The sequence below is a fragment of the Andrographis paniculata genome, unplaced genomic scaffold (genome assembly GCF_009805555.1).
Source record: "Andrographis paniculata isolate CXL003 unplaced genomic scaffold, ASM980555v1 Contig35END, whole genome shotgun sequence".
Classification (NCBI taxonomy): domain Eukaryota; kingdom Viridiplantae; phylum Streptophyta; class Magnoliopsida; order Lamiales; family Acanthaceae; genus Andrographis; species Andrographis paniculata.
In genome coordinates this window covers 648,034-668,452 of record NW_026137568.1, presented here as the reverse complement: position 1 = coordinate 668,452, position 20,419 = coordinate 648,034, and the positions used below count along the sequence as shown (strand labels likewise).

Here is a 20,419-nt window from a genome sequence, read left to right as displayed (position 1 = left end):
TAAGTCATTGGTTTCGGAAGAAGTTGAGATCCCAGCAGCATGCGAGGCCATCGGGAACCGAAGTTTTCGAAGCTTCCGAGGTAACGTTGCTATTCGACGCAGATGTGTTCTTTTCATCTGTCGCATCCGTCGTCGGGTTCTTGATACCGTCGCTTGAATGGTCATCAATACTCGAGGACGTGCTGCCGAGGAGATTGCTACAGCCGTTTGATCGCTCAAAGTCCTTGAGAGACTCAAGCACGGCCTCCATGATCATCTGAAGAATTTAATCCATTTTTTTTTGTTACTATTGACATTAGAGACGAACTTAGGTATGAAATTACATTAATTACATAAATTTTAGAGATGAAATTTTGTTACGATTATTATTTTTTTGTTGTGTGTTATCGGGCTTAATCGAAAAGTTTCTATTGACTAACAAATTACCTGTTCTTCGTCTTTGGTGTTGGCAGGGGAATCCGGCGAGGGATCGAGAAGGCATTGTAGATGATCGTGTTCGTCGTCAAACCTGAATGCAGTTGAAGACGAAGGCGATGAATAAGATGCCGTGTTTTTGACCTGCATATTGCATTCGCATGGCGTGATTGTACGTAAAACCGGTCCGTCGAAGAAATCTTTTTGTACTTACGGTTTCTTTGGAATCGCTCGACGATCGGAGCAAGCCCCATCGCCCCCTCGTCGAAGATAACGACGGTGATCGCGCCTTTTGGGTCTGCGGAGGTTGCAATACGTTGTTGAAAAATATGCTTATTGAGTCGAAGTAAAACTGCGGGCGGGGGGAGTTGTGGTCGCCGTCGAATCGGATGATGTTCTTGTCACCGGCGTAAGCGTTGTATACGATATCGGAATGATGGGGCCGTATGAAATCGTCATCGGTCGCGTGCCCGAAAAGAGCGGGAACGAAGCACGACTTCGCGGCCTGCGAGCACGAGAACGTATCGTCGTTACTTTCGAGGGCAGCCGAAGCCGAGATGGGTTTCGTCGTTCATACCTTGATTGTGTTCAAGTCCATGATGTCGAATCCCGCCTTCTTCTGGATTGTTTTTCGGATATATTGGATTAGAAACTTCACCTAAGCGGATCGAATCGAAAGATGTAAGTGTAGAAACGATGGATCGTGACGTTGTTTGTTGATGCATCGACGAAATAGTCTTACGGTGAATTTTGGTAGTCGAACTTTGTAGCTATCGACCAATTCCATCATCAATTCGACCAAGTCGGAGAAGGGGCTGTCGAGAATCATTCCGGCGAGCGACGGATCCTCCGCGGCGTACATCAAGCTGAAAAATAGGAAGCAAAATATCATGACCATTCGAAAAACAGTCCTAACCGATTAAAAAGTCGGAGGACTATTGCTAGTATCATTCAACATAGTACTGACAACATATGAACTAACAAAATTCAGGTAGCACATGATATCATTAATCTCATCAAAGAAAATATGTTCATAACAAAACATCTGTATAAATACATATTGCAATATATAAACTGACAAACATATGATAACAATTCATATTACATACTACATACTACCATGTTTACATGATACACTAAATGACAACAATCCACATAGTACATACTATCATCGATCGCACTACAAGAAAACATACGAAGTAATAACATATGACAATAATTCAAGTAGCACATATTATCATTAATCTCACCAAAGAAATTTGTTCATATAGTTACGTAACAATAGTCAATACAACATATATTGCTATTGATCTCACTACAAAAGAACATATCCAAACCGAAGATCAAACCTAGTAACGGCGCCCATCGATCGACCCCACAAGCCAATCAACGAAACCTTCGCATCCGCGCGGAGATAATCCACGACGGCTTTAAGATCAGCTTTCTACCAAAAAAAAAGCAACGAACATATCAAGAACTCGTAAAAACTGTACAACAAAAACGAGCTGCGATGCCATCACACGACATGGCTTACTTCATTCCACCCGAGGGTGACATGCTCGCCTCCGGAGAGTCCCGAACCCGAGAAATCGAAGGCAAAAACCGTAATGTTCAACGGAAGCAATATAACCGCAGCTTCACTAGCATCTGTCCTACAACCGCTGTCGGAAAAAAAAAAAAAAAATCACTAAAATTACCCACGTCGAAACAAAATTTGTCGACGCTCTAAAATGATCATCGACGCGAACCTATTTCCGTGACAATATATTACACAGGGCAATGGCTCGCCCTCGGGACAGATAACGGGCGTGTAATGGCTACATTGCAAGATATCTGCACGACTATTTACAATCTGCAGAACGAAGAACATGAAAAATAATACATAGTCGAGTTTAATTATGGTTTTCGACACTAATTAAATTATGAATTTTTTTCGACGGAGGCGATCAAATACCTCCAAATCTTTCCTTCTAAATAGCTTTCCCTTAGCTTGAATTTGTGATCTAACAAGTCATCGGCTGGACTGTATTCAGCTCTGCAAGAAATCATACAAATTTAATTTTTTTAAAAATGGATTTCATTGTTAAGATTTTAATCAAATTAGATTAAGAAAACAGAGAATTTCTGAATAAAATAGCTTGGAAATTTCTTATAAAAGATTGCAAAAGGGACAAAGAAGAAATGTAAGAACAAGAAAAAGATTCGATTTTTATTGTTATTAATTTTCTTACCTGGGTGGTCTTATAATGTAATTGATAAGCTGTTCCATGCGAGATTCAGACAACAAAAGATCTACGAAAAATGGATAAGAAACTCTTCGAGAAAATCGATGAACGAGGGAATAAAAAAATGTGGAAATTTAGAAACAAGAATCATCGATTGAGCATTGAAGAAGGGCCCTTTTCGATGATTCCTATGTTTACCAGAGAAAAAAAAAAAAAAAAGAATGAAATTTGAAGCAGGCCCTTTTGACCTGCCCTTCGTTTCCTACAATCATAATGATTAATTTTGTCTGCCCCAGATATTTAAATTAATTAGTTAGTTATTTATGATAGTTTAGATTAATTTTGCAAAGGTAATTAAGGCATTTCATTACATAACTTTCCATATATATATATATATGATATAAGAGTGCCAATGGTCTAATTCTAGTAGCTAATTATGTAAATTTTTTTTCTATTTTTGTCATTAAAAAAGAAAAAAGTGTATATTTATGGTTTTCTCTAACTAAAATTTGAAATTTAAGAAAACAAAATTTCTAAACAGGTGTGAGAAATTAATAGGAGTATGATCTGCCAAACCCTAATTGGACAATTTGGAATCTCTGCCCTGAAATCACACACCTCCCAACCAAAAAGTCAAATCTTTACAAACCTAATTGCATAAAATACTATCATCAATTCATCACCAAGATCCTCCAATATCCTTTATTATTTATTTATTTATTTCTGTAGATTAGTTTTGATAAAATAATTTCTTGGCCAGCATTTACTCAATTCTGTTTGTTTCTGTATTGTGGCAGATCCTTCTGATGACCCCAGAAAGTCCATAAACTGTTTCCTCCTCCACTCAAACCATTAGCCCTATCCATTTACCAAAATCCATTCACCCCTTTTTCTTCTTCTTCCCATCTCCTCTATCCTTTGAGGGTTTTTTAAAAAAGTCTCTCTGGTTTTGGTCTGCTAACCAAAGCCACTGTCCAGTTCCCAGGTCAGTTTTATGCTCTCTTTAACCTTTCTTGTGTCTTTCTAATGCAACCCTTTATCAGTTTTGTGATTTTGGTACTGTAGGATTGAAGAAATTTAGTGATTTTTGAATCCCTTTTGCTTGGCCGTGTATAAAAACTCTTTCTTTGTGGATATGTTGAAAATGGGCTATGTGACAGGATAGCTTTAAATTTAGGCACTAGAGATTGAAGAAATTTAGTGATTTTTGAATCCCTTTTGCTTGGCTATGTATAAAAACTATTTTTTGGATATTTAGAAAATGGGCTTATGTGACAATGAAGGAAGAATAGCTTTAAATTTAGGTTATATGAGATTTGAGGATTGATTTGCATAGAAAATTGATTGCATAATTGTTTCAATTTTGTGTATATTGATTGATTCAGTGAGGGGTTTTTGAGAATGGCACAAATCTTGGCTCCATCCGTACAATGGCAGCTGAGGGCTGCAAAGGGATCAGCAGATGCAAGTCCATTGAGCAGCAAGTCATTGAGCTCTCTTTTTGTGAAGCAGAACAAGAGAGGGGCTGTTAAAAGCTCAACAAAATTTAGAATTTGTGCTCTTAGCTCCGACAACAGCACCGTTAACCGTCTCGAACAGCTCCTGAACTTGGATGTGAAGCCGTATACTGACAAGATTATCGCCGAGTATATTTGGTACAATATGTTCTTCCTTGTGTGTTATGAAGTCATTCCTTTTGATCAGTTAGTGTTTGATGAGATGGAGTTGGATTTGTTTGATTCATTATTGAAATTGCATTCTTGATTTCGATCTTTTTACTGGCTTTTGGACATGATTTGAGGTATTTGGTGCAATATGTTCTTCCTTGTGTGTTATGAAGTCATTCCTTTTTTATCAGTTAATGCTTGATGAGATGGAGTTGGATTTGATTGATTCAAATTCTTGATTTCAATCTTTTTACAGGCTTTCGGACATGATCTATGGTATTTGGTACAATATGTTCTTCCTTGTGTGTTATGAAGTCATTCCTTTTTTATCAATTAGTGTTTGATGAGATGAATTGGATTTGATTGATCCATTGTTGAAATTGCATTCTTGATTTTTCAATCTTTTTTAGGCCTTTTGGACATGGTTGAAGGTATTTGGTACAATTTGTTTAGTGATCAATTGATGTTTGATGAGATGAATTGGATTTGAGTGATTTTTTGTTATAATTGCATTCTTGATTTCGATCGTTTTACGACATTTAAGACGGGATTGGAGGTATTTGGCACCATATGTTCTTCATTGTGTGTTAAAAAGTCATTCCTTTTGATCAATTAATGTTTGATGAGATGGAGTTTGATCTGATTGATCCATTTTTGAAATCACATTCTTGATTTGGATCTTTATTTCGGCCTTTCGGACATTGTTTGTTAAGAAGTCATTCCTTTGGATCAATTAATGTTTAGTGAGATGGAATTGGATTTGAACAATCCATTGTTGAAAAATTGCATTGGTGATTTCGATCTTTTTCCGTAATTGGTAAAATATGTTCTTCATTGTGTGTTAAGAAGTCATTCCTTTTTTTTGTTTATCGAAATTAATATTTGATGAGATGAATTGTAGTAGATTCATCCATTTTTTAAATTGCATTCTTGATATCGATCTTTTTTCCGACTTTCGAACAGGATTGGAGGATCAGGTGTCGACCTCCGTAGTAAGTCGAGGGTAAATTGCTTCAAAATTACACCTTACATGTATTTCATTACATCGAACTGTTTGGCGTAGAGCTTCTTGTCCTATCCGTTTTCTCGTCTATTTCAGACCATCGCGAAGCCAGTCGAGCACCCTTCCGAGCTCCCGAAGTGGAACTACGACGGATCGAGCACGGGACAGGCCCCCGGAGAGGACAGCGAAGTGATCCTATAGTAAGAACTTTATCATCGAAAAATGTTCGATATTAATTTCACATTACATTTTCGATTCTTGCATAAAAATCCTGTCTTGATCCATTTCACAGCCCACAGGCGATATTCCGCGATCCATTCCGCGGCGGCAACAACATTTTGGTCGGTTTAAATTTCAAAAACTTTCGAATTATTGTTGTGCCAAATCGATTCTAACTCTGAGAAATCAGGTCATATGCGATACGTATACTCCCCAAGGCGAGCCGATCCCGACGAACAAGCGTCACCGAGCTGCGCAGATTTTCAGCGATCCTAAGGTTTCCGCCGAAATTCCATGGTAACGATCGTCGTCGAGCTAGCTCTTTTATGTTTTCTCGCTTCGTTAGTAACGGGAATCGAAACTTTGGTTATCTTCGATCAAGGTTTGGAATCGAACAAGAATACACTCTACTTCAGACTAATGTTAAATGGCCGCTCGGGTGGCCTGCCGGAGGATATCCCGGTCCTCAAGTAAGATCTTTGTTCTCTTTTGTTCGAAGGGAGAATCGTGTTCTTACATCGAATGTTCGTGCTCGAATCTTTTACATAATCGTCGAATTTACGACGCATTTATAGGGTCCGTATTATTGTGGTGTCGGGGCTGATAAGTCGTTCGGTCGGGACATATCCGACGCACATTACAAAGCTTGTTTATACGCCGGAATAAATATTAGCGGTACCAATGGGGAGGTCATGCCCGGCCAGGTATTTTTTGTCGACTCGTCTTGGTTTACGATGTACGGTAAAATGATAGAATTGATTTGATCGATTTTTTTGTGCAGTGGGAGTTTCAAGTCGGCCCTAGCGTCGGAATCGAAGCTGCGGATCACATCTGGTGCGGCCGGTACCTCCTCGAGGTATGTCATGATCTAATACTATGAATTCAGACAATACGTTCGTACGTATATGTTCGACCCTAACCGATCTACGTCGCGATATTGATAGAGAATTACAGAACAAGCGGGAGTTGTGCTGACGCTCGACCCGAAGCCGATCGAGGTACAATCGAGTCTTTTTTTAAGTCCAAAGCTTGTCGAAAATATCGGTTATCTAATTCTTCTCTATTATCCGAATCCAGGGCGACTGGAACGGAGCCGGATGCCACACCAATTATAGGTAAGTTTAGACGAGCATTCGATTCTAAAACATGACGAGTGATAAATGATACATTGTATTGCCTTCATCCAGCTCTGAGGTTACATTTATTTTTTGCATGTTAATTTTTGAATATTAATTATTATATCAAAACATAGTACAAATTTAGGAAAAACGACAAAAATACTTTTATTAGTATCTTATAATGACACAAAAATTAAATGTAACCCTTAAAGGCTGACAAAGAGAGTATTTATTTTCGGTCTGAATTGGGTTTCGAGGTTTCGAGTTCTTATTTGTATGATATTAGATGTGATGTTTTGTGAGAGGAGAAAGATATATTTAGTTTTAGAAAATGCAGAGTTCAAATAGTGAAAAATCGTATAGATACTGAACTGGTTTCTTCGATTTATACAGCACCAAGACCATGAGAGAAGACGGCGGATTTGAAGCGATAAAAAAGGCGATCTTGAACCTATCGCTTCGCCACAAAGAGCATATCAGCGCTTACGGTGAAGGAAACGAGAGAAGATTGACGGGAAAACACGAAACGGCGAGCATCAACGACTTTTCATGGGTAAACTCCGAAGTTGTAATAAATTTTTCCGAATGTGTGGAAATGTTTATTCGGTGTCGGTTATTCGCAGGGCGTTGCCAACCGCGGCTGCTCGATCCGTGTGGGACGAGACACCGAGAAGAGCGGCAAAGGTATTAATTAAACACGCGCTACGCTTTCGAGCATTTATTATCGAAATAAATTCGTAATCTCAATTTTTCCGATAGGTTATTTGGAAGACAGGCGCCCGGCTTCGAACATGGACCCCTACGTCGTGACGTCGTTACTCGCTGATACGACGATTCTGTGGGAGCCTACACTCGAAGCCGAAGCTCTTGCAGCTCAGAAACTTTCGCTGAAGGTTTAGACACCTCGAAATTGCTCGGATCGAACGAACAGCAGCTCGACGACCGCGATTTTCGCCGTATTTTGGACAAAAATTTGGCTCTTGCCGTGTTCTCTACCTTAAAAAAAATTGTCTGCCTTCCATTGTTGGCATTCATTACTATCTTGGACAATTAGATTATTTACGTCTCATGTTTCTGAATGCTTTTCTGGAGGATTTCTATCGAATGTTCTTTTTTTAATAAAAGATGCTTTCTTTAAGTTCATGAAAGGTAAGTTATATTCCTTTCCATTTCTTGAGGAAACCTTCGAAAAGAACTTGTGTAAGAATGAAACCTTCTTTCTTACATGTATATGTATATATACGTGTCTGTATTTGTACAGTCTGCAGAGGTTTTCGATCGAATCGAATCGATGGCGTCCGGAGCAGGGAAATCGGCGGCAGTCGCGCTTTTGGTCCTCAATGCGTTTCTCTACCTCATCGTCATTGTCATTGCGTCGTGGGCAGTCGACCATGGGATCGGAAAATCCCACGAAACAGGTGTTTATTGTGTTTTTTTTAGTAATATCAAAATCTACGGCCGCTATTTTTCAAATACGCATTAGATAAACTATCGGACGGACGTAATTACGTACAAATTGTTGTCCTCTTGAAAGCAACATTGGTGAAGATTAATATTATATACTTTAAATCTAGTTTATCACTTTGCTGAGTTTTTACGAATTTCGTTGCCCGGTTAACGAGTCGGGGGTCAAGGGGAGCGAAGTCCCCCTTGCAAGTTGGGTCCGAATGGCCCCTGGCCTAAAGGTATGCAGTATTAGGGCTTTTGAGTTCACATTCGGCTAAGTCCATCTTATGCATTATATAAGTTTATTTGAATAGACTTAGATATACATAATATGTTATCTGTAATCTTGTCATCCTCAATAAAACAGATCAAATAAGTTGTTAGTGAATTACGTTTTTTTTATTCGATCATTAATTCTAATCCGTCACAACAATTAGGTTGTAAGGGTTCAGACATTTGTTCTTATGGTTGTTGTCGGATTTTTGCAGCGTCGGTGTTGTCGCTCCCGGCGCGGATCTTCCCGATATATTTCCCATTCGGGAACATGGCTACTGGCTTTGTCGTCGTCTTTTCACTCTTGGCCGGCGTCGTGGGATTCGCCGCGTCCGTCACCGGGCTCGGTAATGTGGTCCGGTGGGATGGCCCGAATTTGCACGCGGCCGCGGCCTCGTCGCTCGTCTCGTTGGTGCTGACAATGCTAGCCATGGGGTAAGCCCAAATTAACATTGTATGTCATATTTGTATAAATATAGTTGTTGATAACCTCTTTATTATTTAATAATAATATAATGTTAATTTTTTCATTCAGCACTGTATCCGTAATCACCATCAATAAATTATGGATCTATTATCTTATTTTATATTCTATGAGTATAATTTCTGGAGGCATTTATATTCTCATAGAAATAGGTACTATATAACTTTTAACATCTGTATTATTTGCATTCATTAATTACATTTTTATTGAAACAAAAAATTCAAAATATCTAAAAGAACATCTCAATAAAGGCGTATGTTTACACTTTACACTATACTTTTCGAATCTTAGGACTATTCAATCTTTAAAAAATATTATATTAAAAAAATATATATATATTTTTAAAAGTATTTTATTAAATACTTTATATATATATATATATACTCATAAAAGTTTTAAAAAATTCAATTTTTTTTTGTCTAAGCAGAGTCAAGACTCACGACTTTGGTTAGATAACAATTTAAAGAATTTAAGAAGTTTAGAGTGATAAATATTAAAAAGTCGAATATTTAATGTAATATAAATTTGTGTTGAACAGATATTCAGGTATAAAAAATATATTCTTAATATAATGCTTTTAATGAAAATAAATACTATTTTATTTTTGAAAAAATATTAATTAATGATATTATTTTCTTATGTCAAAATTATACTCCTTCCGTCCAATTTCTATTGTCCTAAAATATATTTGCACATTTTTTTAGGTGATTGTCTTTTTGTTATGAATATGACAAATTTGTCATTAATTGTATGGTAGAGATAAAAAGTAATAAATGAATGAAGGGTAAAAATGTAAAATTTGTGTTTAAAATAAGAAATAGAATAATAGTTGTTGGATGTGCCAAATAAGAAAGTAGAGTTTGTGTACGGATGGAGTATCAATTTATTTTTTACTTTTGGTTGTTTGTTAAACATACTATAAATAAACACACTGTACACTTACAAATTCATTATTTATTTTTTAACAAATAGTAATAATTGTATCACTATTTTTTACTCTTTTTTTTTTCTTTTTTTTAATAAACTTTTTAATAAATTTTAACAATACATTAACTTAACTTTTTATTTATTTTAAATTTTATTAAAAATTTTCGTGCCAAAAGAAAATTTACAATTGAAAATATTAAATTTCAAATAAACATAGTCATGATAAATGAAGACATTTGTATTACAGGTTTGCTTGCAAGGAGATTGACATCGGTTGGACACAATCAAACTTGGTAAGAAACTTTATTTTTTTTTTCTTTTATAATTCTATACAAAAAAATAAATAAATAAATAAATAAGATCACTGTGATTCTATTTTCTATTATCTATTTAAGTACAATAAAATTATTTTTGATACTATTCATTCATAGTATTATTTTGTTTTTACAAAAATATTTCATCAAACATTAGGTTTTATTTACACAAAAATTTTGAAAATTTGATACTCCCTCGTCTCACATACCATGTCTACATTACCGTTTCTGTCCGTCCCACGTTCCATATCACTTTTCTTTTTTGGAAAATGATTACACACTTTAATTTCATTTTAAACTTTTTAATTTTTTTAATTTTAATTAAACTAATTAGTTTTCTTAATCTTAATTTATAATTATTTATATTATAAAATAATTATTTTAACTAATACATTCTTAATTATCCACTAATTACATCCCTCCTAAAATACCGTGTCTACGGTGTAGCAGACACGGTATATGTGGGACGGAGGAAGTACTACTTAATTTTTTAAAACAAAAAATATTACGGCAATTATATATTTTTATTTACTATTTTAAAAATTGTAAAACTTCAAAACATTCCAAAAAAAAATTATATTACTTATTGATTTATTTATTAATTATTTGTTTGGTTGAATTTTATTTTATAGAGAAGTTTGGAGACAATATTGATACTATTGAGTGGGACTCAACTATTCTGCACAGCTGCTATCAACATGGGAGTTGCTGATGTTGTTGCCAGAGAAAGAGCTTTCATTTAATTTTTTATTATTTTTTTAATTTAAATTAATTCTTGATTAATCAATTTATTTATGTAATTTTATTTTCAAAATTCACAGATGTAATTATAGTAATATGTATTGCTGAAAATTTATTTTTATTATTTTTTATTGTCTTATACTTTTGGGTGTGTTTGATTGTGACTTAAAATTTAAATTAATACTACTAATTTTATATAATTTTTAATAATATTTTTTTTATATATAAAATATCATAATAAAATATAATTTGAATAAAAACTCAAATAAATATTTTATTTTAAGTCAATTTTAAATACAACAAAATAAGTTTTGAGGGAGAGTTATTAATTGAGTGGGATTAAGGAGAATTTATACTATAGTTTATAATTATATAAAAAATTATAAAGTAAATAATGACAATCTAATTCCAAATTAGTCTCTTTATTCCAATTAAATATATTTTTTTTGTTTGTTTTGTTCAAATATATATATATATGTAAAAATAATTTATATACAAATACTAAAATACCATAATTTTATAAAATTATTTCTTTTTTTTATTTGCAAGAAAATTCTACATATTTTCAAGCAAACACATTGTTTAAAAAAAAAAAAAAAACGCAAGCACATTAAAATATATACATATAAACAGTGTTATTTTATAAAATAAAATAATACTTTCGTCACGTAAAAAGAACAAGGTAACTTTTTTTACATGAATTTTTTAATATTAATATTATATTGATTTCTAGTAAAAATAACAAAAAAAAAGTATAATTTTTGTGTAATATATTATAAATTATAAATGTATTTATTATATTATATAAATAGTACAATTAGAAAATAACACTTTTATTTTGAAACTGATATAAATAAAAAAAACATTACCTTAGTTAAATAGTACTGCATCAGTCTCACATACCATGTCCACGTTGCCGTTTCTGTCCGTCCCACATAATATGTCACTTTTTTTTTTTGGAAAATGATTATACATTTTAATCCCATTTTAATTTTTCTAATTTTATTTTTTATAAAAATTTTAATTGAACTAATTAGTTAACTTAATTTTAATTTATAATTATTTATATTATAGGATAATTATTTTTATTAATATATTTTTAATTATTTACTAATTACACGATATCTGGGACGGAGTTAGTAAAAAATAAAATAAAGTAAAAAGGCCATTCCTTCTCTAATTGAGCAGCACTGAGAAATGGGCCTTTGGCGGCCCAATTTACGTGACATAATATTATTATTATTATTATTATTATTATTATTATTATTATTATGATGTCTCACTTCTTTACGACATGGATTAGACTCTCAAACGTCGACATACATCGTGTAATAAAATATTGTGTATGTCGATAATTAAGATTCGTATATACAAATTACAACATACATATAATTGAATTTCAAGGCATATATATAATTAATTAATTAAAATTAAATGAGGTTTCTACTTGTATATATAATAATTAATTATATATATACTCCCTCGATTTCAATTCAAACTGTATTTTTTTACCATTTTTTATTTATTTTATTTTAAAGTATTTTTTTTATTTTAATAAAAGTAATCATACGTCAATATCAAAATACATTTAATTTTTACTTACATTACAAACATACACATACAGTTACTTTTTATATAAAATCAAATAGCAAAAATGTCAAAATATCTTACACACTTCCACTAATTAATAAAATATTATTATTTTTTAATCTATTACAGAACCCGATAGGCCCTTTGGACCGGGATGGAAGGAATATATATATATATATATATATATAGTAGAGAGAATTGGTAATGATTGAGCCCATTAGTATAGTATAGTATAGTATAGTAATTAATAATTAAGTAAGTAGTTCATGCATGAAATCACTTAAACTTGTAATCCCACACACCCTAATCATCATATACGTTCGTTCTTTCCCACTCATCCAATCTTCATCTAACTCACACAATTAATATAATACTACAAAATAAATAGATATTATATATTTTACATATAGTAATCTACACTCTAAATTAATATTTTATTCGTCCAATTTTTATTGTCCTAAAGTATATTTGCACGATTTTTTAGGTAATTGTCTTTTTGTTATGAATGAACAAATTTGTCCTTAAGTATATGATAGAGATTAAAAGTAATAAATGAATTAAGGGTAAAAATATAAAATTTGTATTTTAAAAAGGAAATAGGATAATAGTTATTGGACATCCCAAGGAAAGTAGGACATTAGTTCGTGAACGGATGAAGTATTAATTAATTATATACGAAATTTAAAATTCTTAACATAAGCCTTTATAGATCTCACAAGAGAGCAATTCGATCATCTTTTTTTTTTTTTTTTTATGAATATATATATGAATTGTGGGGGCAAATTAATTAAAGATGGTGAGTTGAGAAGAAGCCACTTGGATGGATATATATATATATATATATATATTATTATGTATTGGGAGAAATTAACAAATATATATATATATATAGGTGAGCAGTGAATTAATGTTTGGAGGGACAGAAAGGGAACAAATGATCATGAATCATCACTTCCCTACCTTACCCTACCTTCATCACAAAACATATATATATATATATATATACAGATACAATGATGCAGAGATATGGCAGCGTGAATTAAAGAAAGGGCTTTCAATAGATCGAAAAAGAAATTCAAGAGAGATTTTGTTTGGTGGCTCGAGGCTGCATATACATACATACATACATACAGATATATATCTGTGTGTGTGTGGTGTCCATCTGGAAAGGGAGTGAAAGAAAGAAGAAGAAGAAGAAGAAGAAGAAGATGATGATGATGATGATGATGGTAGACAAGTACTTTTGAAGCCTTTGTAACCACTCGAAACTCTTCTAACATGTCTAATTCCATCTCTTTTTTATTTTATATATATTTGCTTAATTAGTTTCATCAATTTGTTGATTAGGGTTTTTAGTTTAATTAAATTAATTTGCATATACACAGCTACCATTAACAATCATGAATTGTGCCTTTCTTTTCCTAAAAGTTTAGGAAGATTTGGTTTGAATTTGATATTATAATAATATTTGATATAATATTTTGTGAAATAAAAGAATGTATTTTTTTTTCGAAAATGCATAATGTAAATAATAAAGTTTGGGAGATTTGAGTAAAGAAACTTGTATAAATTTTAAATCTTGAATTGCATCTTTGAGGATAACTGTCCCCAATCCTTTATCTGAAAATCTGAAAATTAAACCCTAACTTTAGTAGAGTTAATTAATTTAATTTAGTGGGGTTAAATGAAATCTCCAATTAATTAATCTGGATGTTGTAGAGAGAGAGAGAGAGAGAGAGAGAGAGAGAGAGGAGAGAGGAGAGTTTAAGTTGTGTTGTGTGACAGATGATGAACATCATGATGTGTGTCTAATTATAGTGTTTAGTTAAGTTTAGTTGATCATGAAATTAGGGTTTTGCATGTGATATATATAATCAAGATTCAAGTAGTTGATGGATGAGTGTGTGTGTGTGTGTGTGTGTGTTTTGCATGCAAGTTAATAATATGTGTGATATATATACTTGGATTACACATATTATTTGATTAGATAAGATAATAGATGAGTGATAATAATGATGATTGATTGTCATTAGCTCAACTTATATATATATATATATGAGAATAGTTACGGTATTGATTTGAAAAATTTAGCACAACACATATAACATATACAAACATCACACGTGTTTTTATTACACACAAAAACATGTTGTTTGTAATAAAGGCTTGTGTTGTTTGTTCAGAATTATATTATGTTGTATAGTATATAATATGTCATATGTTAAAATTAAATGTTGTGTGTGTTGTATATGATTATAACATCTGTTGTTAGTTCATGTATTGTATTTGTGTTATATTAATATAAATGATGTATTGTCAATCGTAATATTACGGTGTACTATTTGTTATTAAATTCAGCACTGTAACAACCGCCTATATCATATATATATATATATATATTGAGTGGTGGAATTGAATTGAATTGAAGAAGTGGGACACGTAATTAATTGGTTGCAAGATATATACATATATATATTTGTGGTGTTTTTTTTCTGCGCATGAAACAGTCCCACTCAATCCCCTTCCCCCTCTCTCTCTCTCTCTCTCTCTCTCTCTCTCTCTCTCTCTCTCTCTCTCTCTCTCTCTCTCTCTAAAACTAATTACAGTTTGATGGCAGCAAAAGACAGACAAGAAAGGAAGATCATATAATATCAATATATACTGTGTAGTAATTACGTAGTCAGACTTGCAAGAAGATACAGATACAGATACAGCAACAACATCCATGGCGGCTACACACAGACATATATACATATATATATATATAGGTAGATATAGAAAAGTGCAGTGAGTGAGTGGGTATATATGTATATATAGATACATATATATATGTATGATATGATATGTTGGGTAAAAGAGTGCAATTTGGATTGGCAATGGGGCATCCTTTGTCATCCATCTACCCTACAAAATATATACATACATATATATTTGTATGTATGTATGTATGTATATACACACACCTTTTATGTCGATCTTCTCAAAAGTGCATGCCTGCCCGCTTCTGCACACGACCACTCTACCTTCATACTAATTAATAATAAATAAATAAATTATATGATTTCTTCGTTACATATATTCCCTCCATTCTAAAAGAGACGTATTTACTGAAAGTAGAATATAAAAGATTAAAATGTCTTTACTTTTTGAAATATTTTAAAAAATAAGTTAGAGTAATAATTACGAGTGGTTTGAAAAAGTATGAATAATTTTGTTTTAAAGTTGAAACCACGGTTACTAATTAAAGAAATAAGACTATTGTTTTAAAACAAACAAAAATAAAAAAACAAAGACAACTTTTCTTTTAGATAGACGGGGTATATAAATAATTTTTTAATTATGCTAATATTAAGTAGAGTGCTGACAACACATATCAAATATATTAGCAATATATAACAGTAAACTAGAATACACATTACATGCTAATAATTTATACAATATAGTATGTATTGTCTGATTTATTTTTTATATATTGAGATATTGTTTAAATTAAATTATTATTACTATTTAAGTTTGTATCTAATTTCATTCTAAATAATATATACAATTTCAAAATCTTACAAAATGTAATAAAATATCAAAATTACATTTTCTCTAGACACATCTTGGAACGTACTAGGAGATTCTTGTAAATTCCGTTGCTACTTTTGACTTATCTATAATTAATTTTTGCATTGGTTTCAATAAAATTTATATTTGACATTCGATTGTCAATTTTAAATTTTAAATTTTGTTTAGAGATATGTTTTCATCTCTAATTTCATTTTAATCCTTGTATGCCATATGCCTATTAGTAGTGGGGTTATAACTTGTAAATGATGTTGACCACACACACATTATATATTACGAGTGTCTTGTTTGGGGCTTTGGATTTTGAGTTGGGATTTGAATAGTTGTACGATGCGATATAAATAGGTGTTGATGTGATATTTTGAATGTAAAATTAATTTTTAATATAATATAAAAAATAAAAAATAGATGTTTGATTTGATGTTTTTAAAAAAAAAAAATGAAATGAATAGTGGATTTAAAATCCTATCCTCGAACAAACACACCATCATATATATATATAGAGAGAGAGAGAGAGAGAGAAAGAGATGAGAAAATGTATGTGGGGGATGGGAGTGGAGTTTGGTGGATATTATATATATATATATATATATATATCTGCAGGGCAGGCGTGCGAAAGAGATATGCGATGTGAGATGTGAGCATGCATGATGTAACTCTATTTCTCTTTCTCTCTCTATATATATAATATATATATATCATCACACAGTCTCTCTCTCTCTCTCTCACTCTCACGCATGCCTCCATTTTATATAAATATATATATATATTTTTTCAGAAAAATAAATAAATAAAAGAAAAATGAGATAAATTTGGGCATGGTGTTAATTAAGACACTACTACTGTTATGATTGAAGGAAGTTAGAGATATATCAGAGTTTGGTCAGATCAGAATAGTAATCATATATATATATATATATATGTAAAAACATAAAATTAAATTAAATCAAGCAGTGACTTCAAAGCTAAGGGTAAATAAAATTCACACAATTACTCTTACTATTTAATTTATTACTATTATTATTATTATTATTATCTTAGTTTAATTTAATTAGACACTAGTAGCAATATGGTCTAGGTAGGTACCTAATTATGGGGCTGTTTCTTTCATTCTCATTCAGCATATTGTTAATTAAATATATCAATAATATACATATAATAATTATTATTTTAGTTGCCACGCCTGCCTGCCTACCTGTACATAAATTGTTCAAATTTTACTAATTTATTTGATAAAATAAATAAATGTATTGATGATTTTTGGGCATGACCAACATTCTTTATTATGCCAATTCTATCTGCCAAAGACATGCATGCATACTTGTCCCTTTCATCAACACACAAAAAAATTTAAATTTTCCAAATTAATTAATTATCCACCTATGTGTGAGTTTTAATTTAATTATTCAATTCAAGATTTGAATATATTCGATGAGTGCTAGCATGCATGAAATTTCCAAAGAATTGTATGTTACTATTCATTATCACCTTCCATAAGTATACATATATAAATATAAAATATATATATATATATATACATCTCTCTCTCTCTACAAGTCTAATTATTATTGCCATCCATTCTTCCATCTTTCTCTATTATTATGTCTCTACTTCAAATATCCAAAATCATTCAACCAAACACATCGAAAAAAATAAAATAAAATAAAAACTTACAGTGGCTGTATACATTACATATTAATTTAATTCATTTAATAATAATAATAATAATGAAAAGTAAATAGGCGTGGACATGAATGAAGTTAGTTTCATTCATGTTTGCTGCTGTCCTAAAAAGACATAATCCATCTTTTCTTTCTCTCTTTCTCTTTCTCCCCAAAACCCACAAAATATAATCATCCATCATCTCCCACTCATTATGCCCCCATTTCTTGCCCCCCTCTACCCCAACCCCACCCCCCAACCCCACACACATATATATACACACACTCACTCCACTCTCCTGTATCAATTCAATTCCAAATTCACTGTCAACAACAAGAATTCAATTTAACCATTAATGGCAGTCTCCGGCTTCGAGGGTTTCGAAAAAAGACTCGAGCTATACTTCTCCGGCGACGATCCGGCCGCCGGAAATGGCCTCCGGCGACTCAATTTCTACACTATCGAGAAAATCCTCCACACCGTACAGTGCACCGTCGTCTCCGCCGTCGGTAACGACTTCTTCGATTCCTACGTCTTGTCCGAATCGAGCCTCTTCGTCTACCCGACCAAAATCATCATCAAAACCTGCGGCACCACTCAGCTCCTCAAATCCCTCCGGCCGCTCGTCGAATCGGCGGCGACCGTCGGACTCACCCTCTCCGGCTGCCGCTACACCAGAGGCACCTTCATCTTCCCCGGCGTGCAGCCCTTCCCCCACACCAGCTTCAAAGACGAAGTCTTTTACCTGGAGGAGAATCTGCCGGACAATTTGGTCTACCGGAAAGCCGCCGTGCTGGGGCCGCGATCCGCGGCCGGCGAGAAATGGCACGTGTTCAGCGCGTGCGACGATTCGTGCACACTCATGGAAGACGACTCGTACACTGTCGAGATCTGTATGACCGAGCTGGACAGGGTTCTGGCGAAGAAATTCTTCCGCCGGTTCGACGACCGCCGGACCGGCGACTCCGTCGGAAAGGAGATGACGGACGTCACCGGAATCCGCGACGTCAATCGGAAGGCGCTGATCTGCGACTACGCTTTCGACCCCTGCGGGTACTCCATGAACGGCCTCGCCGGCGGCCGTTACTCGACGGTGCACGTGACGCCGGAGGACGATTTCAGCTACGCTAGCTTCGAGTGTGTCGGATCGGTTTACGACGACCGGGAGGAGTTCCTCCGGCTGCTTCAGAAAGTGGTGAAAGTTTTCCGGCCGGCGAAGCTCTCCGTCGCCACCACGTGCCCCACCGGAAACGACTTCTGGAAAGGCACGGCGAAGACGATGGAATCGTTGGGTATGCGTCTGAGGAGTCGAGCTGCCGACGAGTTTCCCGGCGCCGGAACTGTTGTTTTCCAGGCATTTTCCTCTCGCCGGAATTAATCGCCGGCGATTTAAAGGAGTAAGATATGATCAGGTGTGGGTGAGGCCAATGCTGAACTTTTTAGGGCTTAGCTGGATTTTTTTTTTTTGCTTTTTTTTTTTTTTCTAATTTGGGGGTTAGGGGAAAATATGAATATGGGCTGTGCATGAAAATTGATCATATGTGTTGTTGATGACAATATATAATATATTTTCAAAATATATATATAAGTATTAGATAAATTTTAATTGAAATTGTATTGGGTTCATCATAATATTGCACCCCACTCAATTTTGGCATGCCAAGAAAATTTTTAATTAGTGGGGTGGGGTTGGGGAGATCTATCACTAAATGGTCTTATATGTACATGAACTTTCTACCATCTTCTTTTTTTTTTTTTTTTTTTTTTTTTTTTAATTTTGAACCATATACATTCTCCTAAGAACTTGTTCTTGTCACCAAACAACTTTTTGAGACAATCAAAGAACTTTGCTAGTTAAGTCTCACAATCTTTGCACTACACAAGCAAAGTAGTATTGCTCAAGAAAACTTCTCCATGGCCACCAAAGTATAATGGGTGCTATCATAACACTTTTTAATCCATAGTTAAGAAGAAGTTCTAAAGAGAGAAATTAGTATTGCTCAAGAACACTTTTCCACTTCATGATTTAGAAAATGAACTCCACCCACTTATTTATATACACTTCATTATGGGCAGAGGGATGAGATCAAATCAATCTAAAGGCTAGAATTGCCCCCACTAGTGGATATGTTATAGGCAACTTAGAACCTTCCCCCACTCTTCTACAACATTCTACAATACTCATTCCATATAATTTATTCATTTTTTTTTATTTTCATCTGTCCCATCTAATTTATTATTTTTTTGCAAAAAAGTACAATTATACATTTCAATCATACGTTAAAATTCATATTTCATAATATTTTTCACTATAATTACACTTTTGAATTACTTATTTTCATTAAAAGTACACGTTCTAGCGTTACTAGGAATAATTCCCGCCCAACCCTAGTTGTCTCTTCTCAAATGACAAAAAGATTGTTGTAATGCCCTAATACAGATATTTAAAGGGCTCATAAAATGGGCCAAACAAACCCCACAAGATCAATCCGAAAGAAAGTAATAATAAGACAATAAAATACTAAAGAGTCACAATAAGCCCAAAATTAGAGAACCCCTTAGCTGCTCCACGCTAAAAAATAATTTAAATATTAGCTTCAGTGAAATATGATCCTTTTCAATATAATAATTTTATTTTCATAAATAACTATATCACCATAATACTATATCTGTTTTTTCATTTTTATTAAGACTATAGATTTGGAACAAAAGAAGTATATATTAATATAATGCAAATTTAATATAATATAAATTCAGCTCATGTAT

General features: G+C 33.2%; 3 protein-coding genes and 1 pseudogene across 3 annotated transcripts; 3 read left to right on the top strand and 1 right to left on the bottom strand.

Moving 5' to 3' along the window:
• Positions 1 to 4: 4 nt before the first annotated feature.
• Positions 5 to 2,843, bottom strand: LOC127249124 (uncharacterized; annotated as a pseudogene).
• Positions 2,844 to 3,457: 614 nt separating this feature from the next.
• On the top strand, positions 3,458 to 7,784 carry LOC127249137 (glutamine synthetase leaf isozyme, chloroplastic). Its single transcript, XM_051271803.1, has 14 exons — positions 3,458 to 3,624; positions 4,025 to 4,294; positions 5,270 to 5,309; positions 5,406 to 5,509; positions 5,602 to 5,650; positions 5,719 to 5,825; positions 5,911 to 5,998; positions 6,104 to 6,232; positions 6,310 to 6,384; positions 6,473 to 6,526; positions 6,606 to 6,643; positions 7,040 to 7,199; positions 7,270 to 7,330; positions 7,406 to 7,784. Exons 2-14 carry the CDS (start codon positions 4,041 to 4,043, stop codon positions 7,543 to 7,545), a joined length of 1,299 nt encoding a protein of 432 aa, XP_051127760.1. The 5' UTR covers positions 3,458 to 3,624; positions 4,025 to 4,040; the 3' UTR covers positions 7,546 to 7,784.
• An 87-nt stretch (positions 7,785 to 7,871) lies between these two features.
• On the top strand, positions 7,872 to 10,934 carry LOC127249138 (membrane protein PM19L). The gene is made up of 4 exons (XM_051271804.1): positions 7,872 to 8,064; positions 8,581 to 8,800; positions 10,024 to 10,069; positions 10,723 to 10,934. Exons 1-4 carry the CDS (start codon positions 7,872 to 7,874, stop codon positions 10,831 to 10,833), a joined length of 570 nt encoding a protein of 189 aa, XP_051127761.1. The 3' UTR covers positions 10,834 to 10,934.
• Positions 10,935 to 17,976: 7,042 nt separating this feature from the next.
• Positions 17,977 to 19,385, top strand: LOC127249275 (S-adenosylmethionine decarboxylase proenzyme 4). The gene has a single exon (XM_051272008.1). It carries the CDS (start codon positions 18,009 to 18,011, stop codon positions 19,029 to 19,031), a length of 1,023 nt encoding a protein of 340 aa, XP_051127965.1. The 5' UTR covers positions 17,977 to 18,008; the 3' UTR covers positions 19,032 to 19,385.
• Positions 19,386 to 20,419: the final 1,034 nt, after the last annotated feature.

Bases quoted from the DNA above. Each gene is read 5' to 3' on its own strand.
- LOC127249137 (XM_051271803.1), top strand. From the start codon at position 4,041: ATGGCACAAATCTTGGCTCCATCCGTACAATGGCAGCTGAGGGCTGCA. The intron at 6,644-7,039 runs GTAAGTTTAGAC...CGATTTATACAG, and splicing joins GGATGCCACACCAATTATAG to CACCAAGACCATGAGAGAAG. The intron at 7,331-7,405 runs GTATTAATTAAA...TTTTTCCGATAG, and splicing joins CACCGAGAAGAGCGGCAAAG to GTTATTTGGAAGACAGGCGC.
- LOC127249138 (XM_051271804.1), top strand. From the start codon at position 7,872: ATGTATATGTATATATACGTGTCTGTATTTGTACAGTCTGCAGAGGTT. The intron at 8,801-10,023 runs GTAAGCCCAAAT...TTTGTATTACAG, and splicing joins CTGACAATGCTAGCCATGGG to GTTTGCTTGCAAGGAGATTG. The intron at 10,070-10,722 runs GTAAGAAACTTT...TTTATTTTATAG, and splicing joins GTTGGACACAATCAAACTTG to AGAAGTTTGGAGACAATATT.
- LOC127249275 (XM_051272008.1), top strand. From the start codon at position 18,009: ATGGCAGTCTCCGGCTTCGAGGGTTTCGAAAAAAGACTCGAGCTATAC.